The following is a 24,094-nucleotide window of genomic DNA, read 5'->3' as shown; positions in this document are numbered from 1 at the left end:
TCTTGAATATAAATTGATTAATGAAAGTATGTGGACAACGTGTGCACAAATAGAATACAATGTACACAATGCAAGAAAGACTGTAGTGGTCAGGCACCAGCTGCCAACAAATGCAGCAATGACACCCAAGTCATCCTGCCAATCCTTGTCATTGTCCATGCCATGGCAGGCTCCCTCAATCTGGGCTCATTGTGCCTTCTGCTGGAAGGATTGTGTTATTGCACCATTAGCCTTGGTAGTCATTATCGATTGATTTTCTGGGTTATTGAGTCAAGCCTTTTCAAGTAGAAGTTTCTTCCTGAATGCATGAATGGTGTTCCACTGGGTAATCAAAGGGGTTGTCAAAGAGCAGTGGATACCTGTCTTGATTATAAAGTGGATATAGCTTTCTACAACAGCCTCTGGATACCTACCTTATTTCATACCGTGTAGATGAAGAGACTCCGCTGGCACCTATCAATATTTTAGATGATTTTTATGGACTACTTTAGCCAATGCCAATTCTGGATTCATATTTAAGAATCATTCTGAGGGTGGGTGCCCCCCTGTCCTCCTCTCCCTCCTTTCATCCCTCCACCCCTCTCATTTATAACAAAATAAATGGCTGTCTTTTTACACATAACAGGCAGGGTCATATCTACCATTTTTAACTAAACCTCAAACATGGATTTGCAGAAATGTTAAGCCGACCAGAGAGCTTTGCTCTTTACCTTTCAACTGGTCCAGCAGAAAGAGCTGACAGCTACTGATAAAGACCACAGCCATGAAAGGTCAGAGCATGAAAGCAGCTTCCTGTTGGTCTGTCTGCTGCAGTACAGCCAACAGCAGTTAACCACAGCAAAGAGAGTGCAGCACATGTTATGAGTTACCTCCGTTGCCTCCAGTATACAGTCATCGCAGTCATTCACACTGACAGTGGAAATCAGTGTTCGAACAGCTTGCACACATCCCACCCGAAAATGCTATATTCTTGAATGGTGAGTCGTGACCTAAGCAAACATTTTGGTGATGGTTGTTTCAGACACAAGACATTTGGTCAGTAGGTAATGGCTATATTAGTAGTTACAGCTTAGTGAAGGTTACGTATTGGATAGGTGACAGCATGTTTAGCAGCACTCTGAATTGGTCAGATAAACAGGAGACAGGAGATGTAAAGCATATGTGTACAGTATTTGTATAAATGCCTGATATACTGTAGTTCATTTCAAAGGCAGCAGGAAATTGGTCTCCTGGGAATGGCTTTCACTTTAAGCATAATAATTCTAAAGCACTTCACAAATGCAGTTATTATCGTTATTAAGTTCAATTTAATTCAATTACAGGTGTTACGGGTGAGAAAGGGATCGTTTGTCCCTCACTGAAATAAAGAAAAACGGCAACAGGGAAACTGTAAACTGACTGCTTACAACATAATTTGTATTCAAAAGATCAGGTTACGAGTATCAGGAGATGCAGGAAGACACAACAGTCTTTTATGGAGTATCATCACCACAGTCCATCTGGTTGGGGCATATCATTTGCATTCTCTTTGGGACAGAAATCTTCCCATTGCTTGTTGTGTGGCTGGTGCTAGCTGTTAACAGATCACTGGCTGTTTGGTCTGGCCCAACTCAGGAACTACCATGGCAGATACATCTTAGCCTCGCCAGCCAGCCTGATCTTGCGAGTTTACATAAATGATTCGCTACACAGATACATGAAGTGACGAGGTGAAGTGTGAACAGAATGAGAACGCAGCGGTCAGGATGGTCTATGATCAGGATATAGTATTTACATACTCGTGTTCCTTCTATGTCTAACATTTCAAAGGATGTCACAATTAAAAAAAAAAAAGTAAATAGGCTGTATGCGTACATATCTAGCTAGCTTGGTCCATGTCATGATGATGAGCCCCGAGACGGCCATCACGTTCAGTCGGACATTTCCTTTTAAAATGTGTACTTTACGCTGTCTATCATCTTGCCTCCTGAGACTAGCTATGACCACCTTTGGTCATGAGACACAGTACCCTTTGATAGCGTGTGCTTCAGCCAACTCTTTCAACGTTGCGATGTATTGGACCATCAGACCAGTACAGATCCATGACACAAAGACAATTTACAGCGCCATTCAGATCGAACCAATTAGCCTTGAATCTTCAGGCCTGTGTTGGTCTGGTCTGGTTGGGGAGGAACCTTCTTGGCCCACACAGTGAAACTCCCAGAGTGGTTGGACGCTCCTCTGACCTGATGACATCACGGTGAGAACGCTCTGTTACTAATGAAGGGAGGAACCAGAATAACATTTCCCAAGGTTCCTCATGCCCTGCTGGAGGTCCTGGTTAGATTATGCTGTGGTTGTCTAAGCCTTGTGAATCATTCAGTTCACAGAGTTAATGCAGGCTAGTCTACCCGGCCTATGCCAGGACTTAGTTTCCACCCTGGTCTCAGCAAGTGAATAATGTTATAAAATAAGTTGAAAGGAATAGGTTATGGAGCAATTTGTGTTTAGCTACAGAAACACAATGGGTGTATTTATTGTCGTAGTGTACTGGTCTATGTCTAAGTGAACATTAGCCGCTGCTCTATGTTATCATCTCTTCTCCCCGGTGGTCCTCTGACTGAAGGTCAAGCAGGGAGGACACTCAGTCAAGCTGGCCTCCTGGAAGACAGGCAGACAGTGAGGCGGTGTCCCTTACCACTCCAATGCTTCAATTTAGCAGGAGTTGGAGCATAGAGAAGAGAGACAGCCCAGAGGGAGTATATGAATATGTTAGGTTATATTAATTAGCTTTCTCAATCCAATTTTATTTTTTCACATGCTTTGTAAACAACAGGTGTAGACTAACAGCGAAACGCTTAGTTATCGGCCCAACAATACAGAGAGAACATTAGAAAAATAGCATCCCCTATATGTGCATGTTTTAAACTGGTGCAGTGTTGGCATATGTAACCTACAGCAAAGCAAGGTTCCCCCTAACTTCCAGATTAATTCTGCAAATGTTCTACTTATTATTTCTCTGTACATTTAACTCATTGTCATCTTAAACATGATATCTTGTCATATGCCATGTAATCTCCATATATTATCCACATAATCCTAAAGAGGGTAATAATTCCAGGGTCATTGAACAAGTAGTTTATTCAAGTAGCTATAATGGTGGTGTCGATGATATGATGTGGGTTACATGCGCGGTTTTGGGAACAGTTGAACAACAGCTGTTAGCCATCAGGAGTGGGAGAGTAGGGGGGTGGTCACTTTTTTGGGGGTGTTTCCTAACCGTTTCGCAGTCCTTACTGGGGGAACAGGGAATAGGAGGTTGTTGCAGTGAATATCAGAATTTGAATGGAGCGTTCCTTGCGGCTACATGGATACTACGGGAAATAATTGTAAAAATGCTCGTTGATGTCAGAATTGCGCGAATATGAGCGGACGTGTGCTAATTGGGAAAGTGCCGCCAATGCGGCAGCGCCAGCGGACGGCGCCCTGTGCGAAAAAGACGATACATTTTACTCCGAGTCCAAGGTAAGCACTAAGCAGAGATCTGCAGCGGTACTGATCAGCGTGTATCACTGTCAAGACAATGTATTGCAGCTCAGTAAATGATTCCGAATACAGTGAACACGTGGAATTTGAAAATAGTTCGTTTCACTCAAGAGTTGAACAACGAAATTGCTTAGAATGTAACGTTAACAGTGTAGTTTACCGGATTGAAATGATGAAAATGAGGCTAGCTACTGTAACATTTTTAATTCAATAAAAAAAAACATTGAAAAGCCTCTTAAATAATGTATTTTTGTTCTTCTTAAAAAAAGTGAATGTCATTATTTTATAGAAATCAATTAACTAAAATGTAGAGTTTCAAGTGTTGATGTTGAAAAGAATAGATCCATCATCCGTTTGTTTTATATATCGACAGCAGCGTTCCTATGGGAACATCTTGATACTTTTTACTGGCTAATGTAATAGTGTTTGGCTACAATTACTAGCTTATAGGCTATATAATCAAAATACTGACATTTTCAGTTATTTATTTAAAAAAAAGTAATGTATCTCTCTCTCTAGGCTACCTGGGGGTTCATTGTTCAAATGGAGCTACAGCAGAGTGACTCAACATTTTGCTTATCAAGCAAAGCTTTATACTTTGGCAAACACTGAGGTCTTGTTAGATAGGGTCTTGGCACTTGTTTGTCACAAGCAATTATGGGATTGGTTAAAAGAGAACCCTCCATGATGGAATTGCGGCAACAGTACCACAGCTATCTGGGTAATTGAAGATTCCTTGAGCGTTCAGCCACAGGTATTCGCTCCCAAGAGTCACAAACTATATTTTTTGCCTAGCTGTGCTGTCTGCCTTCCTTTCTCCCAGTCATAGTTGTTGTCACCAGACCAGGGACACAGATACTGTTGAAAGTATTGGAGGTGCGCTTGATTTAGCTTGGAGTTTTCACTTTTGGGACAATTCCATCAGTTCTATATATACTGGGCAAACTAAATCAAGCACAGCTAATGTATTTGAAAGTATTTGGCACAGGTCTGGTTGCTGCATACTGTCTTGTGTGAAGACTTAACCATGAATGGTCGATGGCCCTTTTACTACCGCGTAATATCTATAGGGTAACATGTCCCACATGTTTGTGTGTATGTCTGCTTTACAAAGCTAGTATGTTTTCACTGTGTCAAAAGTTAAAATTGTCTCTTTAATCATGACTGGCTACCTGGTCCCTGCATCCGGCCTTTAAGTTCTACAAGTAACTAACTGGTAAATAAAAGCGTCATCTATAATTGGATAACATCAATGGCAGCTGGTCTCTAATAATGTAGACTGGTGTTTGGGCTTCCAACAAGATGGATGAGTGTTAATGAGCTTTTTTTTAAATTAAGGCAGTCATAAATTGTTATAAATAATACATTTTATACAACGCCTTTGTCAAGAACTTCATCAAGGTCATATCACAATCATATCAAAAGTGGGACACTCCAATAGTGGTTTTAAACCCGGTCAGATGACGAGTGTCCCAGCTTGTGTGTGGAGAAAGTACCATGTTGTTTTATTAGGTGTGATGACTGGATGCTTATCCAAATGGGACACTTATTAGCCTGGTAGGAATGACATCAAAGTCTCAAGGTAGCTTTTGTCTTTCTCTGTATGCTCAATTAAGCTGTTTGTTTCTGTAGCCACGGCTGTATGAATACAGTTTAAATAAATCATTATAGCTCAAACAGGCTTTTATTGTGCTTCCATCACATTTCTCTGCACAATAATATCATCTATTGTGATTGATTGAATCAAGTGGAGTCATTGTTAGGTTTAGTGTCTCTACATTATGAAGAAAGTTGTCTGCTAGCAGTCAGATGGTCTAGTAGCCATGCATATCTACAGTACTTTACACAATGACATGCTTTGGGGTCCAATAAGTAAGAGTCATCTCGTTGCACACAGCTGGTCCCAGTTTGTGCTCCACCAGGGAGGAGTGTAGAATGTAGATCATATTTTTCCCTCTTCCCCCACCACACAACCCCTCTCTCAATCGTTCGAACCTAAACATTTTCTCAGAGACAGAAATTCAAATAATAGCACTAACGCATAAATCAGCCAGTAAGCTTGGAGCAGTGCCACTGAAAACAAAAGGCCAATTTCCACCCCAATGTATGAAGTATGTACATGGTTCAGTTCCTCCCACCTTCCTTGTCTGAATTCCACTTCCGAAATGTAAGTTCCAAAGTAGACACATGTTGCAATATCAACAGACTACGGCAGGGTTCCCCAACTGCCGGCCCACAGGCCAAAGGTTTTATTTGCCCCTCAAGTATTTTGAGCCACATTTTTTTATATATACACTGAACAAAAATATAAATGCAACATGTAACAATTTCAAAGGTTTTACTGAGTTACAGTTCATATAAGTCAATTTAAATCAATTCATTAGGCCCTAATCTATGGATTTCACATCAATGGGAATACAGATATGCATCTATCGGTCACAGATACCGTTAAAAAAAAAAGTTAGGGGCATGGATCAGAAAACCAGTCAGTATCTGGTGTGACCACCATTTGCCTCATACAGCACGACACATGTCCTTCACATAGAGTTGTTCAGGCTGTTGATTGTGGCCTGTGGAATGTTGTCCTTCAATGGCTGCACGAAGTTGCTGGATATTGGCGGGGAACTGAAACATGCTGTTGTACACGTCGATCCAAAGCATCCCAAACATGCTCAATGGGTGACATGTCTGGTGAGTATGCATGTCATGGAAGAACTGGGACATTTTCAGCTTCCAGGAATTGTGTACAGATCTTTGCGACATGGGGCCCTGCATTATTATGCTGAAACGTGAGGTGATGGTGATGAATGGCATGACAATGGGCCTCAGGATCTTGTCACAGTATCTCTGAGCATTCAAATTACCTTGGGAAAAATGCAACTGTGTTCATTGTCCGTAGCTTATGCCTGCCCATACCATAACCTTACCGCCACCATGGGGACACTTTGTTCACAACATTGACATCAGCAAACCGCTCGCCCAAACAACGCCATACAAACTGTCTGCCATCTGCCCGGTATAGTTGAAACCGGGATTAATCCGTGAAGAGTATACTTCTCCAGCGTGCCAGTGGCCATCGAAGGTGAGCATTTTCCCACTGAAGTCAGTTACGACGCCAAACTTCAGCCAGGTCAAAACCATGGTTAGGACGACGAGCACGCAGATGAGCTAGCCTGAGATGGTTTCTGACAGTTTGTGCAGAAAATCAGCTGTCCGGGTGACTGGAAGCCGGATGTGGAGGTCCTGGGCTGGTGTGGTTAGACGTGGCCTGCGGTTGTAAGACCGGTTGGACATACTGCCAAATTCTCTAGAACAACATTTGAGGCGGTTTATGGTAGAGAAATTAACATTCAATTATCTGGCAACAACTCTGGTGGACATTCCTGCAGTCAGTATGCCAGTAGCACGCTCCCTCAGAGACAGCTGTGGCATTGTGTTGTGTGACACAACTGCACATTTTAGTGGCCTTTTATTGTCCCAGCACAAGGTGCACCTGTGTAACGATCATGCTGTTTAAACAGCTTTATCTTGGCAAAGGAGAAATGCTCAGTAACAGGGATGTAAACAAATGTGTGAACAATTTGAGAGAAATAAGCTTTTTGTGTGTGTGGAAAATGTATGGGATCTTTTATTTCAGCTCATGAAACATGAGACCAACACTTTACATGTTACGTTTATATTTTTGTTCAGTGTGTATATATATCTTACATTTTCATTGTTTGACATAAAAGACTGTTAAAACACCAGGAAATCAGGTCCAAGTGATTTTTATTTTGGAAATCTATTCCCAAGCATTATAGAGCGACGTGGTTGTATACGTATGTAAGCAAGGTTTGAAATGATTATGTTTTAGCCAAATATTATATCTGTTTAGGCTTCTTGTGGTCAATTTGTAGTCTACAAATTATTGGTAATTATGTTCCGGCCCACTGACCATCCACTCAAGGAAAAAAACCGACCTGCAGCTGAATCTAGTTTATAATCCCTGGACTACAGGCTATAAACCACTCCCTCCCTGTCTCTCTTGGATTTGTCACCCCCTTGGGGACATTCAAAGGAATGACCCTGTCTTACTTCATCATGAGTGTCCAGGGACAAACTACTGACTAAGGCTACTGACTAAGGTGTGACTTGATCGAACATACCAGACTCATGTGAATATCTGAGGTATCTGTTAATCACTTTAATAATGCCAGAACACTGAATGCCTTGAAGAAAAATGCTCTGCCTCATAAAATGTGATGTTTATCAAGTACCAAAAATGCTGGTTTCACCAGTGGGTATGAGGATAACATTTTCGAATCCCAATGTAAGATCAAAGATGGAACCTGTACTTGGACAACAATTCATAAAATAATGTAGCCAAGTGTGTTAGTGTTACTGTGAGCTAACATCCCTGCTGTTCTTCCTAGTCCTCGTGATAAAATCCCTGCTGGTTTGTGGTTGTTAAAAGACTACCACGGACTACTAAATGTTTATAGCATTGTTGCTTAGAGTGTCGACAAATGTGGCTTACCTCAGTCCTCTTTATAAAGTTCGTAGACCAAGAAGTCCATTTCAACCTTCGCACATCACAAAACTCTGCTTAGCATTAAATATATTAACTCCCAATCTTGCAATCTTTGATATCTCTTTTCTCAATGCCGGCTAGACATGTGGCTAATAGGTCAGAGGGATGCATTTGTACAAGTCTTGAAATTAGATTAAAAGGATATTAAGAGTTTTGGAAAGGATATTAACTGATAATTGGCACTACTTTCTGTGGGGGTACAGGACTTATTTAAAGGTATAGTTCGGGATGTGGCCCTTTATCTACTTCCCCAAAGTCAGATGAACTCGTGGATGCTGTTTTTTGTTTTTAGTTAGCAATTTCATTAACGCTAGTTAGCAACTTCCTTCAAACTGCACTCGGACACATAAAAATGGTATCCACGAGTTCATCTGACCCTGGGGAAGTAGATAAAGGGCTAAAATTGCCTTCATTGCCAAAATACCGAACTATCCTGAGGGGGTTGTGTTTGACAACCACCTACGGAGAGCACTGCAGTCCAGCAAAAGATCAGTCTTAAAGCTCTTAGCTCCACAACCGCAAATTAAAACATCACTCAACACCCTGTCTCTGTGTTGGCCAACAGTTCTGTGTGTGTTTGATGGAGAGTCTGTTTTGTCTCTAACTGTTAACGGATAGGAAATAAATGAACTACTTTGTTGATTGAATTAACCACTTAGGGTTATTGGCGCTTCTGAGAAATGCACGATTAGTACACTTTAGTTGATTTTGTGGCTGACAACAACATGTCATATACTTTCTCCTGTTATGATTATGATGTACATTTATGGTAGCAGTTCTTTTCAAAGAGCAAAATGATATAGTGAAGTATTCCAGTGACTGTTAGATTCTTGGTCTCAACCAATGCCCTTTTTTGGACACACTCCTCCATAGCCATGTGATTTAAAGGGATCCTTCGGGATTTTGGCAATGAGGCCCTTTGTACTTCCCCAGCATACTAGCCGATACCCATAGACTTCCAGTCATTGCGCTAATGCTAGTTAGCATTGGCTCGCGAAACTACCTTCTGACTTCCTTCATATTGGACACAGAGACATACAAATGGTATCCACGAGTTCATCTGACTCTGGGGAAGTAGATGAAGTAGATACGTTACAGTTTAAATCGTTTTTTTGCCCTCATCAATCTACACACAATACCCCATAATGACAAGTTGTAGAAACATCTCAAGGATGATGAATGGAAACAGGATGCACCTGTGCTCAATTTCGAGTCTCATAGCAAAGGGTCTGAATATTTTTTTAAATATATTTTTTTAAATATATTTTTTTTATACATTTCACCAAAAAAAAATCGAAAAACCTGTTTTCGCTTTGTCATTATGGGTTATTTTGATGAGGAGATTGATGAGGGAAAAATTATGTAATCCCTTTTGGAATAAGGCTGTAATGTAACAAAATGTGGAAAAAGTCTTGGGGTCTGAATACTTTCCAAATGCACTGTATCCCTTTAAGTCCAATTGCCTCCTCTGCTTCAGGCTTTTTATGGGCCATTTTTTTTCTCCCTGTGTTTTTTTTAACATATACTATTCCATGTTCCATCGCCTTGCTAATTGCAGAGTAGAAACCCACAAAGAGCAATTTCAAGTCAGTGGGGCAGCACAGAAAGGGAAGAGAAGTTAGGAATGACTCAGCTTTCCAAGGGTCTTATTACTGTATCTACCTTTTCTCTATGCCACGTTTGTGTCTGGATAAAAAATGGATTGCTACTTACCCCTGTCAAACTAATGAGAGGTAGCATAATAATTATGTAAATCTAAGAAGTACTTAACATTACAGCACTCTGGAGATGTTTCTATTGAAACCATAAAGGCATACAAAGCTGTCTTCACAACCCCTTCTCTCCATTTCAAAAGTCTCTGCTTTAAATTTGACACTGTTTTGTCCTGTTCTGAACCTTACGTGACAATAATCCTCTCGACTACATACTCCACCCCTCCTGAAATTAAATTGCATGCAATGATGTGTATATTTGGCATGTGAGATTCAAATTAACTCGTATTCAGAGGATGCATTTGGTCTGTGAATTTATTTGCTCTCTTGCGAGCCAGAAGCAGATTTTTGGGCTACAGTGCCACACTGTGACTGGTCATCCGTGTCCCTCCCTCCCTCCTCTCAAGTAGGGGCCTCTCCATTAGTATATGTCCCAGGGTGAACCAGGCCAGACAGACGGGCAGCTGGGTGGCAGCCCTTACCCTCAGGCAGCTGTCATTGTGATTTCCCCTTCTCCTCTAATTCCCCTGCTCCCTTGTTCTATCGCTCCTTGGAACACGCCATCCCAGCTCCTTGACCCTGAGCTGCCTGTCAACCCACTGCCACCCTCGGCCTCGACCAGTCAACTTGATTTAACAGACACGTCCCGTGCTGAGGAAACTTCAGTCGAAGTGCCACTCATGGAGCTGTAGTGTGTTACTAAGAGGATGTGTTGCACATGAGAGAGTAAAGAGAGTTGTGTTGTTAGAATCAAAGCAGCTCTGTTGTGTAACTTAGACATCCCTTGCCTGATAAAACAGCTTGTAGCTAGAGATCCCTGCCTCCGCTGGCAGTTACCATGATATCCCTTCAGGAGGACAGATGGACATGTCAAAGCTGTTGCCAATTTAGGCCTACCTTTGTCTTCTCCTTCGATAACCTCCTCTGTAACTACACAGTTACTGTTAGATAGCTTTGTAACTGTTAATACACAGTAACTATTCCTTTCTACAGTCCCATGCTCTGCTTTATTATAACCTTTTGACCCCTTCTTTCCTGCAGTTGGGATGAGAGCAGCTCCATCAGCAGTGGGCTCAGCGATGGCTCTGTAGACAACCTCAGCTCTGAGGAGTTCAACGCCAGCTCCTCCCTCAACTCCCTGCCCACCACGCCCCTCGGCTCCAGACGCAACTCCTCTGTCATGGTGAGTAAAGGCCACATTCAATCACAACAGCCTCAGCTATGTTTATGTACTTCTGTTTACAGACAATGTAGCCGTACTATCTACACACACACACACACACACACACACACACACACACACACACACACACACACACACACACACACACACACACACACACCACACACACACACACACACAGTAAGCAGATACTGGTATTTTGAGAAAAGCATACTCTAATAGATTTAAGGGAACCACTTTTTCTGTTTTAAGTTCTGGAAGAACACAGTTAGGTAAGTCCTTTGTCCTCAAAAGTTTAAGTCAGTATTTCAGACTGACACTGCACCCATTGCCCCGTCTCACTGTCCCCCTGCCTGCCTGACTGTGTCTGTTATTCACCCTCTGCAGAAGCGTGCCAAATCTGCCTGAATCATTTGGGTCCCAAAGAAGCAGTTCACACGACAGACACTGCAATGTCATTCCATCCGAAATGGATTAAGATGATGTGTCATTGTGCACCAATCAAAGTTGTTTACTGCAACGGTTTGCCCCATTACCCACTCATTTCAAATCAAAGTGATATTTTGCATTTCATTTAACACTGCAACATCATGCATCCAACTTACAGTCAGTGGAAATCTGAACTGGATTTAAAATACATTTTGTAGATAGTTGACCCACTTTTGGTAGGTGACATCTCAGGGGGAATCACCTGAAACCCCACCTCTTTAAGGAATACCTAGGATAGGATAAAGTAATCCTTCTAACCCCCCCCCCTTAAAAGATTTAGATGCACTATTGTAAAGTTGTTGTTCCACTGGATATCATAAGGTGAATGCACCATTTTGTAAGTCGCTCTGGATAAGAGCGTCTGCTAAATGACTTAAATGTAAATGTAATGTAAATGTAAACACACCCACTGCTATTGCTTCATCAGGCACTTCAAATAGCCCTTTAGAAACCCCTTCATGAATCCTCACACCACAAATGATCAATGTCAACTTTCAGTAATCAATTACGTTTTGTGAATACTGTACATATTTCATTCTTCATTGGCGTGGTAAGTACAGAGGTTTTCACTTTATCCACAGGTGAAAAATGCTTCTCAGACGGCTTGTCACTTCTGGTGTTACTGTGGCAACACTGCATCTTTCTTCTGTTCTCGTCCAAGAGAGAGCATATTGATGAAGCATGGGGATTAGTATAGCTGACTGAGCCATCTGTGACTCTATTACATTATAAGGTGTGCTGCCAAGACACACTGTGCCCAATTCTCGAATCAGCTACATACAGTAGACCTACAGTACATTTTCCAGTGTAGCACCTGTCTAGAAACAAACAAGATCTTTGTTTTTTTTCTGTGGCAATATTTTTGGATGATGGCTTACTAAAGTATTTCCCTGTCATGGCTTGGTTGGTTTCATCCTGTAGTTACTTATACGCTAAAGCAGTGTCAACCTTGTATTAACAAAGACTTCAGCAGAGGGACGGATTAGGTGAAACAGCATTGTGTCCATGTTGTTTTGATGAATGAGTTTGGTGGTGCTTACCGAAGAGAATAGCTGAGGTGACTCAGTAGTGGTGCCCTACAGCACGGTACTATATTGTTTTGGCCACCCCCAGCCTTGCCCACTGTGCAGAATATTATCGTAAGGAAAAGTCACAGTGAATTATTCTCTGTTGGTTCTAGTTTAATTGGGCAGTTAATAATGTGCCTGCCCCGCATACGATGAAAGAGGAGTCCTTATGTAACAGGGTTGCAGCCTGCAGACGAGCCAGTTATTTCCCCCGCTTAGAAAGAGGAGGGCATTGAAAAACTGGATGCATTTGGAACATAGTAAATCAGCCCAGACTTACCAAGCTTTCATGTAGCGCGTCACCCAAAATGCATGTCACGAGTATGTACTATAATGATCCTTGAAAATGCCAAGTCAAAACTCTGATCATCCATGACACACCAACATTAGTGGGATTCAAGAGAACACATGAGCCATGATGCATCCTTTCTAGTTAAAATGACTACTGGGGTGAAAGTCTCTGAAACATAGTGACTTCAGTAAATCTCTGGTGTTATACAGTATAGGTTTATCCGTTCCTTCCACATGCTCTCCCTCTGGAATGCAGACAGACACTCAGATAGAACAGCAGAGATTACTGAGGGTCTTCCACCGATAACAAACACAATATAACAAACACAATAACACACACACACACACACACACACACACACACACACACACACACACACACACACACACACACACACACACACACACACACACACACACACACATAAACCTGGGTGTCTCTCACATGACCCCAAATATTCAATTTAATTTCAAAATAAATGAATAAATGGCACTTTGCAATTCCTAAATCTGAATTTCGATGAATCTTCTTGACCAAACTGACATGGAATTGACTAACCCTGTGTTTCCCATTGTGATCCAGTGGAGGCTGCTGAGGGGAGGACGGCTCATAATAATGGCTGGAACGGAGCAAATGGAATGGCATCAATCACCTGGAAACCATGTGTTTGTTGTATAGGATACCATTCCACCAATTCCACTCCAGCCATTACCACCCGTTCTCCCCAATTAAGGTGCCACCAACCTCCTGTGTTGTGACCATATCAATAAAATAAATACTTCCATTTGCAAAGTACCGCATGTTGATGGTTATGTCCCTGTCCTCATGCAGCTCCGCACCGATGCTGAGAAGCGCTCCCTGGTGGAGAGTGGCCTGTCCTGGTACAGCGAGGATGCCAAGGCTGCACACAAGATGGACGGGAGCAGCTACGAGACAGGGAGTCTCAAAACCGAGACCCCCAGCAAGTGGAGGAAGTCCTCCAGGCCCATGGAGGGTGCTAGTGAGGACGCGGGGGTCAAGGGGGAACTGAGGAAGCCCCAGAGCCTGGGTCAGCCAGGGAACTTTAAAAAGGGACGCAACCCCCCTGTGGGCGTGACCTCACCCATCACGCATACCTCCCAGAGCGTCCTGAAAGTGGCAGGTGAGATTGGATCATTTGTTTTCTCTCTCTCTCTCTCTCTGACCTACCTCTCACACTGACATCCACACATTTCTCTATACATTAAAAACATTTTTGGGGGGTCCTGTTGAGTTCGAAGTAACTTAGCAGTTTGATGATTAAGTATCCCATCATTATTCCAAGTGAGTGCTATACAGGAAAGACTATAAGGGTTTTTACTTCATGCGTTAATAAAGAGTGTGTGTTAAAGTAGATGTATAAATGGCCAGGAAACATGGGGAGAAAACATGATTGTTAACTTGTTTTGCAAGATATCCTTGTCATCCATAACCTCCCCTAAATGGATAACACATGAACAACCAAGTCTGTTTGGAGAGTAGCCACAGCCAGCGGATATCTGCTTGATATCAACTGAAATGTAGCAAGGCACTCTGGCTCTCTGTGCCAGAGTTTGATTGGTTGTAGTACTGTACAGGAACACTGAGAAGAAATGATACTGTACAGTGTGTTCCATGCAGAACTGGGCTCATCTTTGTGGATTTCCCTCTTGGTTCATCTTCCTATGTGTCTTGTCAAAAACAAACTGACTTCAGAGAATCACTGTCCTTGAAAAATGTTCAGGTTTTGAACATATTTTCATATTTTTGCTTTACCTGAATTTGAAGACTATGGATATTTAATGAACCTTCATGGGCAGTATCAGTGGAAAAAATACATTTAAACAGCAACAAACACAGTACAGTGCAGCATGGCATTTCAAATGACCAGTGTGTGTTTGTGCATATCTTAATGAATGGTGTCTTTTAAGACTGGATCCGCTGCTATATGACTGCTGCTATTGAGGCAGCAATAACTGATTCATAGTTTTGATGAAATAAATATTTTCAGAGTGAGACGTAGGAAGAGTGTGCGCTGTAGTGTATTACCTTTCTATCCAATCCTAAAGCTAATTTAATGGAAACTTTCTTTTTAAGTAATGACATGCAGCAGATTACAATGCTGTGTAGTGACTCATCCGTCTGGTCACAGCAATAATGTTGTGTTTGGTGTTCTTTCATCCCACGCGATATACATGATTGAACGATAAGAGAAACATTCAAACTGCAGTAAAATTTCCTGACTGATGCAATTTATTGCATTGCCCTCTACTACTTATTTAGCTGGTTTAATATGGCTGATTTTTAAGGAGGTTCTAAGGATCCATTATGTTTCCTGGCATCATTCTCTGGGATGAAAATGGAGTCTTAAGATATTGATACACAGAGTATTTTGTTTTTAACCCCCCCCCCCCCCGCCCTCCAATCAGTTATGCTGCTCTACATGTCTGATTGCATCTTGAATTCCAATGATGGCCGCCAAGTGAGGCTTTTATACGTGGGAAAGACTGGGAGCTATTTTGCTAGTGTTTGCTTTGTCAACTCACTATCTCCATTTCTCCCTTTCCCTGACTGAGTGACATGAACTGTTACCTCATGCGCCTGTGATACAAGAGCAATAATTTATGTACTTATATTCTGAAAAGCATTAAGCATGTCAATTTGAGTAACTTGTCCATGACAAGTTGCCAGAATAATGTGAATGCACAATCCACAGAGTGCCGTTAATAAAAACAACCCATTTTATTCCCCTTTTCCCTCATTTTGGCCGGGTCGCCAAAGTTATTGGGCGTTGCATTTCTTCACTTCTTGGTCAAGGGCCCAGTTTGTCACACAGACCGGTCTGCAATACCTTAGATAGATTTGTGTGTCTGTATGTCGGTGACTCGACCTCTTCATATAAACCATCTGTAAGTAAATACAGATGTTTCTTGCTTATAAGTTGACTCTCCTCTAATAACACGAGTTATATGCAGCTGTTTCCATGTGACCAAATTTAGCCATTTAGCCATATTGTATGATTCTGGTCATCCATGACTCCAGTCTGACTGATTCCTCTGATTCAGCCAACATTAGTCACAGTGGTGTCATCGACATCCAGTCAGTTCACTGATGCTTTCACTCTTTTGATATTTTTGGGTAGGTTCACATTCAGCTGCACTCATTATCACAGCTTGCTAGGCGACAGATAATTACTCTGTAATGTAATCTCATCTAAACTCTATATTTATCTATCTCTATGACTGCAGCACCAAAGAGCGACCACAAGGCGGTGGACAAGACCAAGATGTCTGTGAAGGCTGCTGGGCTGCAGCGCTCCCGTTCCGACGCCGGGAGAGAACACCTCCCAGAGCACCGGGAACACCGAAAGCCCCCGTCAGGCCTGGTCAAGCCTTCCGCCGGGGCCTCGTTCGGCTACAAGAAGTCCCCGACTACCGGCACTGCTACCGTCATGACAGCGGGGGGCAGCACCATCTCTAGTGGCTCTGCCACCGTGGGCAAGATTCCCAAGTCCTCTGGCATCCCTGTGAAGCCGATGGGAGTAGGAGGAGGAGGAAAAGGGGGGCGTAAGAACAGCTTTGACGCCACAGGCAGTGAGGAGGGGGGCTTCCTGGGGCCCAACGCCCGTAACAGCCTCCAGTACCGAAGCCTACCGCGCCCTGCCAAGTCCAGCACCCTCAGCCTGATCGGCCGCCCTGGGTCGGCCCGGCCTGCAAGCAGCAGCATCGACCCCGGCCTGCTGAGCCTGAAGCCTGTCTCCATGGCCTGCCCTGGCTCCAAGAGGAAAGAGCTCGGAAGTGGAAGCACCAAGGGGGCCAGTCGAGGAGGGAGCACAGGCCCTGTCAACCAGACAGACCGGGAGAAGGAGAAGGAGAGAGCTAAGGCCAAGGCAGTGGCGTCTGATATGGACTCCCTGTGTGGCTCCCTGAAGATGGAAGACTGTCAGGGGGATTCTACTGGGGAGGCCAGCACCAAACTGCAGGGACTGCGGAGGGCCAGTAGCAGCAAATACCCCGAGCTCTCCTCGCCCACCAGTCAGAGGTAAATTCACCATCGTGATACATTATCACACTGTTCAAGTCCTACAGTACGTTAAAATAATAGTACTCCCTTTGCTGTGGTATGGTGTTTATAGAATCATGTAGTCATGATGAGCTATGTAGTCATGTGTTAGTATCGATTCAGTTTGTTCAGCTCTCATTTTATGAAGAGATGCTGTGTAATGTTTTCTTAACCACTTAAAATAGACATAAAAGAACAACAAAGCAATAAAACAAGTATTGCTGTGTTTTCACTCATGTCTTAGGACAGGACCAGCCCAGTAGGGTCTCTGGATCCGTCCCGGTGCTGTATGGTGCTGGATCTGACATTCTGTGTCTCGTGTCTAATTCATAGGATGCTGAGCTGCAAGTCTCTGGGTCGGCCGCCCAGCATTGCCCACCTGGACAAGGTCAACTCCAACAGTCTGGACTCGTGCGTGACCATCCAGGACCTCCCTCCCAAAGTGCCCCCTTACTCTAAGCTCCAGGACCTGGCCGGGTCTGGGTCACGCAGCCCGGCCCCCCGGGGCCTCACCCCTAGCCCAGCCCCCGTCCTGCACTTGGACTCCCCCAGCTGCTACCCCAGCCAGACCCTATCCCTGGGGGGCTCTCCGCTGCTGTACCCCAAACTGTCTGGCCTGCACCGCAGCATGGAGTCCCTGCCCCTCACCATGAGTGTTCCTACCAGTGGAGGATATATCCGGGCAGAGTCCCGAGACAAGGACAGGGATAGGGAGGAGATGAGGGGAACAGGGACCTGGGTTGCTGGGAGCAGGACCTCCCTCAATCTACCAGACAGGTGGGTCTCGACCGGAGCAACACCCTGATGATGGGGTGGCATGGGTTGGGTAACACCCTGCTTGTGGGGGATGTCTTCACCAGTCTCACTAGCGCAGCAGTCAGTATCTGTATGTAGCAACATAGAATGATCAAACTACGCTACCTTCTTTCTACTGCAACAGAGATATTATTAATAGCAAGAGATTCTGTGATTGAAAAAAAATATCTACAGGTTTAACACTGTTTTATCATGGATTGTTTGATAGCAGAAAAGGTCAAATTTGGTGTCTTTGTGTTCTTTCTCTACCAGTTTGCAAACGGACAGGAACACCTTACCTAAGAAAGGATTAGGGTATGTCAAGTAAGTTTGTCATAGTTTCCCGCCACATTTGCTGTATCAAATTATGTAGTATTCTAATCGTCTGAGGCACATGTTTAATTGTTGCTCTCTTAATTGTCCTGCTCCAGTCGCTACAGCTCTGGTCCGTCTGAGGGTCAGTCGGAGGGGAAGGAGAGGCGTCATTCCCACACGGCAGTGAGCCTGACAGAGAGCGAGAGCCCCCCTCAGCTGCCTTCTCCCACCCACATGCCCCATCTTTCCTCTGGCAAGGCCGTCCTCACTAACGTGGGTGAGTCTCAGTCTTCTTCTGTTCATCAACTGTCCTCCAGCTGACTGACTGACAAACTCTGTCTAACTCTAAACTCTCATTAAGACACATCCTCCTGCTGGTTTGTATTTATATTTTGTTCAGTATATATTTATAGTACCAGTCAGAAGTTTGGACACACCTACTCATTCCAGGGTTTTTACTATTTTCTACATTATAAAATAGTAGTGAAGACATCTCAACTATGAAATAACACACAGGGAATCATGTACTACCCAAAACAGTGTTAAACAAATCAAAATAGATTTTATATTTTAGATTCTTCAAAGTAGCCACTCTTTGCCTTGATGACAGCTTTGCACACTCTTGGCATTCTCTCAACCAGCTTCATGAGGTAGTCACCTGGAATGCATTTCAATTAACAGGTGTGCATTGTTAAAAGTTAATTTGTGGAATTTATGACAAGCTAGGGTTGGTATACAGAAGATAGTCCTATTTGGTGAAAGACCAAGTCCATATTATGGCAAGAACAGCTCAAATAAGTAAAGAGAAACGACAGTTCATCATTACTTTAAGACATGAAGATCAGTCAATCCGGAAAACGTCAAGAACTTTGAAAGTTTCTTCAAGTGCAGTCGCAAAAACCATCAAGCGCTATGATGAAACTGGCTCTCATGAGGACCGCCACAGGAAAGGAAGACTCAGAGTTACCTCTGCTGCAGAGGATAAGTTCGTTAGAGTTACCAGCCTCAGAAATCTGCACCTCAGATTGCAGCCCAAATAAATTCTTCACAGAGTTCAAGTAATAGACACATCTCAACATCAACTGTTCAGAGGAGACTGTGTGAATCAGGGCTTCGTGGTCGAATTGCTGCAAAGAAACCACTACTAAAGTACACCAATAATAAGAGAATCTTGCTTGGGCCAAGAAACATGAGCAATGGACATTAGACCGGTGGAAATCTGTCCTTTGGTCTGATGAGTCCATATTTCAGATTTTTGGTTCCAACTGCCGTGTCTTTGTGAGACGCAGAGTAGGTGAACAGATGATCTTCGCATGTGGGGTTCCCACCGTGAAGCATGGCCTGGCCTCTACAATCGCCCGACCTCAACCCAATTGAGATGGTTTGGGATGAGTTGGACCACAGTATGAAGGAAATGTAGCAAACAAGTGCTCAGCATATGTGGGAACTCCTTCAAGACTGTTGGAAAAGCATTCCAGATTACTACCTCCAGAAGCTGGTTGAGAGAATACCAAGAGTGTGCAAGCTGTCATCAAGGCAAAGGGTGGAATGTATTTATTTTACGCTTTTTTGCTTACTACATTATTCCATATGTGTTATTTCATAGTTTTGATGTCTTCACTATTATTCTACAATGTAGAACATAGTACAAATAAAGGAAAACCCTTGAATGAGTAGGTGTGTTCAAACTTTTGCCTTGTACTGTATATATATATATATATATACTAAATGCTAAATGCCCAAAAGTATGTGTACACCTGCTCGTCAAACATCTCATTCCAAAATCATGGGCATTAATATGGAGTTGGTTCCTCCTTTACTGAATCCACTTTTCTGGGAAGGCTTTCCACTAGAGGTTGGAACATTGCTGCGGGACCTGCTTCCATTCAGCCACGAGCATTAGTGAGGTCGGGCACTGATGTTGGGCGGTTAGGCCTGGCTCGCAGTTTGCGTTCCAATTCATCCCAAATGTGTTCGATGGTGTTGAGATCAGGGCTCTGTGCAGTCCAGTCAAGTTCTTCCACACCGATCTCGACAAACCATTTGTGCACAGGGGTTTTGTCAAGCTGAAATAGGAAAGGGCCTTCCCCAAACTGTTGCCACAAAGTTGGAAGCACAGGATCATCTAGAATGTCATTGTATGCTGTAGCATTAAGATTTCCCTTCACTGGAACTAAAGGGCCCAGCCAGAACCTTGAAAAACAGCCCCAGACCATTATTCCTCCCCCACCAAACTTTAAGGTTGTCACTATGCATTGGGGCAGGTAGCATTCTCCTGGCATCCGCCAAAACCAGATTCATCCATCGGGCTGCAAGATGGTGAAGCGTGATTCATCACTCCAGAGAACACGTTTCCACTGCTCCAGAGTCCAATGGCTTTGAGCTTTACACCATTCCAGCCAAAGCTTGGCATTGCGCATGGTAATCATAGGCTTGTGTGCAGCTGCTCGGGCCATGGAAACCCATTTTTGAAGCTCATGACGAACAGTTCTTGTGCTGACGTTGCTTGCAGCTGCAGTTTGGAACTCGGTAGTGAGTGTTGCAACCGAGGACAAACGATTTTTACGCGCTTCAGCACTCAGCGGTTCTGTTGTGGGAGCTTGTGTGACCTACCACTTTGCGCCTGAGCCATTGTTGCTCCTAAATGTTTCCACTTTACAAAAACAGCCCTTACAGTTGACATGGGCAGCTCTAGCAGGGCAAACTGACTTGTTGGAAAGGTGGCATCTAATGACGGTGCCACGTTGAAAGTCATTGAGCTCTTCATTAAGGCTATTCTACTGCCAATGTTTCTGAGATTGCATGGCTGTGTGTTCGATTTCATACACCTGTCATCTATTGTCTATATCATGTTGACCGTTGTGGACCCTGAGTGTCTCTTTACACTGACTCATCAGGGGTGTGTGTGTGCGTGTGTGCGTGCGTGCGCAGGTATGTGTAAGTGCGTGAGTATGTGGTGTACTTACTTGCCTCATTGTACTGTGTCAGTCTGCCTCTTACGCATGCCAACCTTCCTGTCTTCCCAGTTTCCCCCATCCCGAGCGGTGCCTGTGTCCCCAGGATAACCCGCTCCAACAGTATCCCCACCAATGACGCGGCCTTCGACCTGTACGGCTCCTCTCCACTGGGCAGCAGCATGTCACTGGCCGACCGGCCCAAGAGCATGATGCGCTCTGGATCCTTCCGTGACCGCGAGCCCGCAGATGACTGTGAGACAGCTAGCACATGTAAGATACCTGTATACAGATATATCATTCCTTTGTTATGGCTAGCCACTATGGCTCCATTTCTAAGGCTAGTCCCTTTTGGGTTGTCAGTCTACTACTGGGGCCCTCAGTTGATAAAGTTAAACTCAGGGAATGAATTGAAATTCCAATTGTCATTTGAGTGTGTTAAGGTTTTTTACTCGCTGAATATATTTTAGGGAACCTGAACATTCCCCTGATGTTTCAGGCCCCGGCCTAGACAACCCTTGAGTCTAGTAGTGTCCTTGAGGCTGTGTTCTCAGTACAGAGAGAGGGAGGTAGAGGGTGAGGCAGAGAGCGAGAGACCCAGTTTGTCTCTATCACTAATTTATTTCGTCTTCAACGTTGTCTGCGTTGGATTATGTTGTATGTTGTTTTCTGTGAAGTACTTATATACTGCCACAAGTAAACTGTCATTTATACCTTGTTGTAAATCTACACACACACAGTAGCAGGTTTACTGGATATAACGTTGTGTTTAAAAATCTGAACAACGATAGATTAGTCATATTGTTAGCATATTCTGTGAAGTATGGATATGGCATATTTCAATACTAAACTATGTTATGTGTTTGTTCTCTCTTTTTCTACCTCTTTTAGTCCATGGCTCTGTCCTGTCCTTGGCATCCAACACTTCATCCAACTATTCCTCTGTGAGTAATAGAATTATTGAATAATCCAGAAATAGTTATTGTGCTCAGCTGTTGTGTGCCCACAGGACATACTTTCATGATTATAACTGTTGGATCCCATCACAATGACATGAATGTGTGTGATACAACCGGAACAGTGCCAGGCCTAGCCAGCCAACTGTACAAATACAGCCATGTAGTTTTTCTGTCTTTGATTGAAAACATGCCTGAAGTGAAGTGAGATGCCACTGAGGCATTCCAGAGCTGAAACCTTATTCAAAGACAACTTTTTACCTCAGAACATTGGGTTTTCTCTCCTTTTCCAAATTTTGGCCATTGTTTACGTTCAGATAACTGCCAAAATAAAGGAAACACTTCAGTAAATGAGGAATACAAAGTATATTGAAAGCAGGTGCTTCCTCATGGCTGTGGTTTCTGAGTTAATTAAGCAATTAACATCCCATCATGTGTAGGGTCATTATTTGGGCTACCATGTCTAGAAGAACAGATCTCAATGACTTTGAAAGAGGGGTCTCAAAGGATCATAGGAGGTTTTAAAGGGTGTGTGTGCATGTGTGTCTCAGTTTTCAGATCTCCACCCAATTGAACACTTATGAGAGATTCTGGAGGGCGCCTGAGACTGCGTTTTCCACCATCATCAACAAACACCAAATTATGGAATTTCAAGTGGAAGAATGGTGTTGCATCCCACCAATATGCTGTGTTTACACAGGCAGCCAATATTTGTACCACTAATTGGTCTTTTGACCAATCACATCAGGGGCTGTATTTTAAGAAACCTAACGCAATGGTAGATCTTAAGTGCTGGTGGTAGAGCTATAGGTTCGGGGGTGTTTCCTATTTTCTCAACCAGAATTATGGGCGCAGGAGCTGGTGGTGGCTTTAAAGGGCTAGGTTTTGAGAAATAAGCAAGTTGAAGGTATGTCGAGGCTTGAGCCCTTACTGGCCAATCAGACTTAAATAGATTTTACTATCTTTTATGTATTGCCTAGTATCCTTGTCCATTATAGCCTAAACTTTACCAAACCATGCTAAATGTAAACTTTAATGGGGGGTAGGGACGTCCCGAGGATCAATTATAGCAAGGACATTTGTTAAATAGCCTACAGAAACAAAATAACAAAATGTAGTCCTATCCCGTATTTGTTTTTGAACAGTAATTGCATGGCTACAATATAGAAATATATTGTTAACATAGCATTCCCACTGATATAGGCCTTCTGTAAAATGCATTATATTTGAGCTATGGACATGCCAAACGTCAATAAGCATGATTAAGTTAACTTTTAAGTTAACCTAAAAAGAGAGTGAATAATTTGAATCAAATTCTAATAAAACGAAACAACAACTTGTTTCAAATATGCTATGTCTAAATACAGTTACAGGCACCATAATTTCTCCCCATGGGCATATAATATTAGGCCTAAGACAACATAGACAATGGAGGGTTTTACACACATCCAAACTTTTCATAGGAGCTGGAAAATATCCAATATATAGAGAAAGGGGGAATGTCCACTCACCGGTACGGCTCTCAAATATATAGCTGTAGCCTACCATCTTCGTTCATATGGCCAGTAGGGACTTTGCCACGTGAAAGGTAAACGAACAAACAGGCAAATATAGTCTACAAGCGGATTCAGCACCACGGACAGCGATCAGAATTCCCACGATTTGAAAGTTAGGTCCAACAGAGGAAAGTGTAAAATGCTAAATGATCAATAAAAAACAATAAACAGTCTTTTTTAAATAACTTGATGTTCCTAAACAGGCTTCCTACAGTCACTGACACCTTCCATACCAAACTGAGTCCAAACTTTTCACAGAAGCTGGACAAAATAATGTCCTATATGAATAAAACTCAGTGAGTGAATGTTATTTATAATAAGGGTCACATGGAGAAAATCTGACCTTTCTGAAATGAAAATCGATGGCCCTTCATTCAGCAAGTATATTTTGCTTAAACCCTCCATGAACACTTGAAGAAAAAAAAAAGTGACCCCTAAACCCAAAATAATAATTAAAACAAAGTGGATAGCAGAGAACATGTCTACCATTTACCCTCACTTCTTGGACAGACCAGAGCCTTAGATATGCAGTTTTAGAAACTGTCCTTCGTCCTGTAAGCATTACATGGCAACGCAGGAATTTTGAAAGCGCACAGGGCTGCAGGCCAGAAGGTTGTGGGT

General features: G+C 43.1%; 1 protein-coding gene across 11 annotated transcripts in view; it reads left to right on the top strand.

Moving 5' to 3' along the window:
• LOC106582711 (neuron navigator 1) overlaps positions 1-24,094 on the top strand; it is a 119,650-nt gene that overhangs the window by 59,753 nt on the left and 35,803 nt on the right. For 7 of the 11 annotated variants that reach the window (XM_014166058.3, XM_082967356.1, XM_014166053.3 and 4 more), the window contains 8 exons: positions 10,849-10,990; positions 13,670-13,979; positions 16,084-16,876; positions 17,231-17,674; positions 17,966-18,016; positions 18,124-18,284; positions 21,034-21,234; positions 21,853-21,905. In XM_014166058.3, the coding sequence (XP_014021533.1) occupies positions 10,849-10,990; positions 13,670-13,979; positions 16,084-16,876; positions 17,231-17,674; positions 17,966-18,016; positions 18,124-18,284; positions 21,034-21,234; positions 21,853-21,905 (2,155 nt within the window). Of the gene's footprint in view, positions 1-3,279; positions 3,505-10,848; positions 10,991-13,669; positions 13,980-16,083; positions 16,877-17,230; positions 17,675-17,965; positions 18,017-18,123; positions 18,285-21,033; positions 21,235-21,852; positions 21,906-24,094 lie in introns of those variants that run through there. The other 4 variants (XM_082967354.1, XM_082967358.1, XM_082967360.1 and 1 more) reach the window with 2 other exon arrangements.

Source organism: Salmo salar, chromosome 22, assembly GCF_965601325.2.
Source record: "Salmo salar chromosome 22, fSalSal1, whole genome shotgun sequence".
Lineage (NCBI taxonomy): Eukaryota > Metazoa > Chordata > Actinopteri > Salmoniformes > Salmonidae > Salmo > Salmo salar.
The sequence above is the reverse complement of the archived record's forward strand: the minus strand, read 5'-3'. Positions and strand labels throughout refer to the sequence as shown.